Below are 6,052 nucleotides of genomic sequence, written 5' to 3'. Positions count from 1 at the left end.
TTAATTATTTAATGTAGTTTTATTCTGTTTATAAATAAAATACAAGTTTACTGTTAAAATCAATAATTAAAGCACAATTAATTAAAATCATTGCCTTCACACACAACACATGCTAGGTGTTATTCTGATAGAGAACCAAAAAGATGGAAGTTCCACCAAACTGACTACAGAGAAACAGCTCTGAATGGTACTCATGGCACACCAAACCCACTGGCATATCCCTGCGCTCAATTTCTCAAAGAACAAAATATACCTACATTTGAGACTTGTTTTAAGAACGTACGCCTTAAAATATAAACATACACTTACCCTGAGAGACTGAAATACTAACTGTCTGTGATCCGTTCTTCTCTGTGTTTGCTGGTGGCTTTGCTACAGGAATTCCCAGACCTCCAATGTAAGGGTTGTAATTGTAGGTCCCATAATCAGCACCCCAATAATCATACCATGTACTGCTTATTGGCTTAAAATAATGGAAAAAAAGTGTAGTTTACTTTTTCCTCTTGGATGAATGACACATTATTTACATTATCTATACACAAACAGAACTACAAAATAAATATTCTATTTACCATTTAAATTTCCCAAATCCACTTATAATATTAAGGATTTTTTAGAATGATTCAATAGTTTTCTTTCTGCCAAAATCTAAACATACCCTGTATATTTAGAAACTGAAAGATAAGTAGCAACCTTAATAAAATCTCTTATGCAACAAAGAACATAAAGTACCACCATAAAGTATTACAAGTGATTCTCCTTCAAAAAAAGAAAGTAGGCTCCAAACAAACAAAAAAAAAAACCAGAAGTAGGCTAACATACAAGTAGAATCTGCAATGAACTCGAATGGGGTTTAAATGGCTGTCTGAAATGTTGGTGATCTATAACTATACTTCTGATACTTAAATGTGGTTTCCATTACTGTATGATAATTACTAATAGGCATATTAATAAAAATGTATACTATTCTGTTGTAGGTTTTTTTTAAAAAACTACAATAGAAGTACCTACAGCAATTTAACGCATTGTAGACATGCTGAATAATAAGTTGCATTAGTGATAAGTATGCATATTTTCCTTTTTTAAGTAATTACGAAACCAAAAGTATGAGACAAAGACTTTCTTTTCAAAGAAAATTCTAAAGTATTATACCTTAAAAACCTTGGCTGCAAGAGGGTCCTTTTCCAAATCAATATCTAAAGGATCAATGTCAACTTCCATTAGATCTTGAAGTAACTCAAGGTCAATTTCTTTATCTTTTTCCAAAGAGGACAGAGGAGGTGCACCTTCAAATAATTAAAAGTGATCTTATTAGTGGAGTATATCACATAAAATTTAGATGACATAATGCTTTTAGTTACAAAACATTACTTTACTTGCATGTCACATATGCCTAATAAAAAACTCTACATATGCAAACATATCGCTCCATAATACATAATAAAAATAAAGATGCATTGATATTTGCTTTCCTAGGGAAAAGACCATAGTATTAGCTCTTGTTCAAGTAAGTTGCATAAACTTTGCTATTAAAAATAATTACTAACATTACTAAGTAGTATACATTCTTTTACATCTAACAGGTAATTCACTATATTACATTCATTATTACAGGTAATGTTACCCAGTATTAAAGAGAAAAGCAAAGAGGACCGAAGTTATAAGAACGTCATTTACGGCCGGACGTGGTGGCTCACGCCTGTAATCCCAGCACTTTGGGAGGCCTAAGCGGGCAGATCACGAGGTCAAGAGATCCAAGACCATCCTGAGGCCACCATGGTGAAATCCTGCCTCTACTAAAAAATACAAACAACAACAACAACCAAAAAAAAAAAAGCTAGGCGTGGTAGCGCACGCCTGTAGTCCCAGCTACTCGGGAGGCTGAGGCAGGAGAACTGCTTTAACCCAGGAGGCGGAGATTGCAGTGAGCCGAGATCATGTCACTGCACTACAGCCTGGGCAATAGTGCGAGACTGTGTCTAAAAAAAAAAAAGAATGCTATTTACTGGCTGGGCACAGTGGCTCATGCCTATAATTCCAGCACTTTGGAGGCCAAGGTGGGCAAATAATGCGTTCAGGAGTTCAAGACCAGTCTGGCCTACAAGACAAAACCCCATCTCTACGAAAAATATAAAAATTAGTCGGGTGTGGTGGCAGGCACCTGTAATCCCAGCTACTCAGGAGGCTGAGGCATGAGAATTGCTTGAACTTGGGAGGCGGAGGTTGCAGTGAGATCTTGCCATTGCACTCCAGCCTGGGCAACAAGAGCAAGACTCTGTCTCGGAAAAAANAAAAAAAAAAAAAAAAAAAAAAGAAGCCATTTACCTTATTTTTCAGTTATGAATTAGAAATTATTCTCTCTCAATGTCTCCAAATTTTTAAATAGCTTTCTTACAACTCATATAAGCACCCATTATAAGTCTTACTTTTCCATCATTCCCATCCTCTTATTCAACATAACTTTATAGAATGCCCAGTAAATGCCAGCCTGTATGAGGGTTTAAGTATAAGTAAATGAAGATTAATAAAACTCTTCAATTCAATAAATTAAGAAAGATTCAGAGGTGAGGGTACAATATAATTAAAACTGACAACATGTTATGTGTTAGCAGAGATATTTGAGAGTACAAGAGACGTACAAATGGCAAAGTCCCCAACTCTGCTGGGAGTGACAGAAAAAGGCTCTTAGAGAAAGGCATGCTTTATGTGAACCTTGGATAAGGAAGTGTGCATCATGCACATAGGAAATCTATTCCAGATAAAGAGAATGTCAAGTAAGTAACAGCACATTATGAGCAAACATAAGATTAAGGAATGACAAATGGTTGAAAATGACTTTAGCATCTGACATATATAGGGTAAGTAACCAAAACAGATTTTTGAAAATTAAGGGGTATGGAGATGATAAAGGATTATGCATGTTAATTTACAAAGATACTTTTTAAAAAGGAGAAAAAAAAGGAAAGAAAAAGAAAAAAATACACCAAAAAATCACACGCTGGATCTTAGAGTAAGAGCTTTTAAAATTGCTGTCTTTGTCACTTTGTTTCTTTACATGTTTTCTACATAGCATTTTCTTCATCATAGCCAAATCACACTATATCAACATAATTAGGACATTATGAAACAATAGCATTTTGTTGTAATGAGCATTTATTCAGAGAACCAAGATAAAATTTATTTACCAGGAAAATAATGGATCTAGTTTATAAGGCAAAACAACTAACCGAAAAATATAAAAATCAACTTTATGTTTCTCTAACATTCTTTATTTTAAAATGTTTCATTTAATAGAATTAAACTAAAGAAGAAAACATAACATAAAAATTTACCTGTTATATCATGTGTCAAAGGTTCATCTATAGTTTCCAGCAACTGAACTGAGGACTGCTGAAGGGAGTCATCAGAGTCACCAGCTGTCGCACCTACATCATCACCTACTGTTCCTTCCTCCATGGCTTCTGCAGCCACTGGAGCCAGTAATTCTCCTGTATGTAAGGGGATAGTCCTGTTTTAATAATTTATACAGATTTTGGAAATATATTAAAACATATTTTTTTCCTCTAGTTCAGAGAATGACAGAATAAATGCTCTACTAACTATAAAAGAATCTGAGGCAAATGAGTTCCCACCCACCTAAGGAATGCTAGCACTCACTGTATTACCTCCAAATGCTGGAGACAAGTATCCAGTAGTAGAAAATACTGAACACATAACATGTACAAAGAGTTATTTTAATTACTTTCATACATTAATTCACTTATTCATAAAAACAACCTTATAGAAAGATTATTCTTATTATCCTTATGTTATATAGGAAGAAACTGAGGCAAAATTATTTCCTCACCCAGTAAGGAACACACCACTACTATCAATAATAAAGCAGACTAGCTCAAATATTCATGCACTTTAATAACCTAACACCTTTCTAAGGCTTGCATTTATCATGAATATCCGCATACTTAAATACAAAAGTAATTCTGAATGGTTGCTACTGCTATAGCAGTAAACCAATTAAACAGACCTTTTATTCTTTTAAGGGGTTATAGATCCCTTTTAAGATTCTTAGCTGAGCAATGACAAGGTAATTTTGACATACTCTATGAAAAAAATCCTAACACACCTGCTAAAATATCCTGTAGCATACAAGTTAAGGAATACTGAGCCCAAGCACCACCCCAAGATATATCTCCTCTATTGAAGTCAGTGCCAACCAAAAGTAATAGCAGTCTTTCCAGTTGGGGTTCGTTCACAATCTCACACAGATGGATAGTTGGCCGCGTGGCATTTGCAATGCGGGCAAGAACCTGTAATACATTTTATAAAAGCATACACTTACATAGCAATTACATGTTTTTCAAACAATAACAGAAGGCTACCAATACTTCAGTACAGAACTAATAGGTTTCAATAATGATGTATGAGTCTGGTGTCAAAAAAATGCTTGAGATGGAATGCAAAAGAATGTAATTACATGAATCAAATATTAAAATCTGGTTTAAAATCTAATTGTATAAAGAATTAAATGTCTACAAAGAGTGAATATGCCACAGGAAAGCAATCACGACATTAAAAGTCCTTTAATATAATTTGACACTTATTTGTGTATTTCCGATTTTAATTAAGAAAGGCAAGTTGCAGATAAACACACCCACATTATTTACATTTCAAACCCTCAACTTTTAACTAAATTAAAATATAAATAATGTTTGAAAAGACTTTTTAAATCTTTCACGACACAATAAAAAAATTAATGGCAAAAAAGCAAATCCAAAAGAAGCATCATTATTTCTCTTAATCAAAATTGATTAAAAACATCCTTTCCTAGTTTTTAATTACTCTATAAGTCTATCCTTTTTTTTTTTTATGGTAGAGACGAGGTTTTGCCCTGTTGCCCACACCGGTCTTGAACTCCTAGACTCAACCAATCCACCCACCTCAGCCCCCAAAGTGCTGGGACTGCAGGCATGAGGACCACACTCAGCCAACACTAGAAGTCTGTACTTATAGTTTACATACCTTACAAACAAATAATAAGAGATCTGCATGACATGTAAAATCCATGGAGAGAAGAAACAGAACAAGTTTCTGGACTACTGAGATACAACGTTCATGGGCTAGAGTAAATGGAAGTGGTTCTATCTCAGGACTTTCTTTTGTTGTTGTGACTTCTGTGTCTAAATTAGAACGGGACCATTCTGCTGTCCGACGTAAACGAATTAAATCCTTAAAGTGCTGCACACAAAAATTTATAGTATTTAAATCAATGTTTACTTAATGCAGATTTCTTCAGTGGATTTAGATTTACGTAATGAAAATATTCACTCCATATTATAACTTCTAAAGAACAAAATGTTTAGATCTACCCTAAGTTTCAAAAAGTAAGAATATTAAAAGCTAAGCTGACCCATATACTTTACTTTCTATTTGTAGTAACGTATCACATGTAACAGGATTTCAGAAAAGTGAAATTCTAAAGATGTTCACTGTACATAATATATTGTTATTGAGTCGAATCTAACAACAAATAAACATTACCATAACAACCTAAACATAATTTGAAAAAGTTTGAAGGTAAAGAAAACTAATGTAACATCAAGTACAAAATATTCTAGTTATTTCAAAATCTGGTGAAATAATTATAATTTCACATTATAGAAAGAATACAAACTTGTTTGGTACATATATGGTATCCCTCTAAATTTCAAAAAGTAAACATCAAGGTTTTAAAAATTTTATTCATAAAACAGTTGAACTTCACTTTCACTTAGAAAAGACATACTACATTTGAGCCTTCTGAGCACCACTGGACCCAAAATAAGTTTCAATTGTAAATTCAGCCACCAAAATATTCCAATAACAATACTAAGGAGACAGAGAATGTCACATTTTTTACTTTACATATAAATTTTATTTGTGGGGCTGATACATGGTATTTGCAATCATCTTGTATAATTTTGTATTGTAAAATGGAAAAAACAGCTTTATCAATGCCACAGTAGCAAAACTACATATTCCACTGTCTTTTATCTTTTTTTTTTTTTTTTTTTTT

At 33.3% G+C, this 6,052-nt stretch overlaps 1 protein-coding gene across 1 annotated transcript in view; it reads right to left on the bottom strand.

Moving 5' to 3' along the window:
• Positions 1-6,052, bottom strand: part of BIRC6 (baculoviral IAP repeat containing 6) — a 262,197-nt gene that overhangs the window by 126,707 nt on the left and 129,438 nt on the right. The window contains exons 35-39 of the mRNA XM_037740766.1: positions 5,020-5,235; positions 4,124-4,307; positions 3,333-3,488; positions 1,153-1,286; positions 310-463 (exon numbers count right to left, since the gene is read on the bottom strand). Coding sequence (XP_037596694.1) covers positions 310-463; positions 1,153-1,286; positions 3,333-3,488; positions 4,124-4,307; positions 5,020-5,235 — 844 coding nt within the window. The remainder of the gene's footprint in view (positions 1-309; positions 464-1,152; positions 1,287-3,332; positions 3,489-4,123; positions 4,308-5,019; positions 5,236-6,052) is intronic.

The sequence above is a fragment of the Cebus imitator genome, unplaced genomic scaffold (genome assembly GCF_001604975.1).
Source record: "Cebus imitator isolate Cc_AM_T3 unplaced genomic scaffold, Cebus_imitator-1.0 Scaffold88, whole genome shotgun sequence".
NCBI classification, from domain to species: domain Eukaryota; kingdom Metazoa; phylum Chordata; class Mammalia; order Primates; family Cebidae; genus Cebus; species Cebus imitator.
The sequence above is the reverse complement of the archived record's forward strand: the minus strand, read 5'-3'. Positions and strand labels throughout refer to the sequence as shown.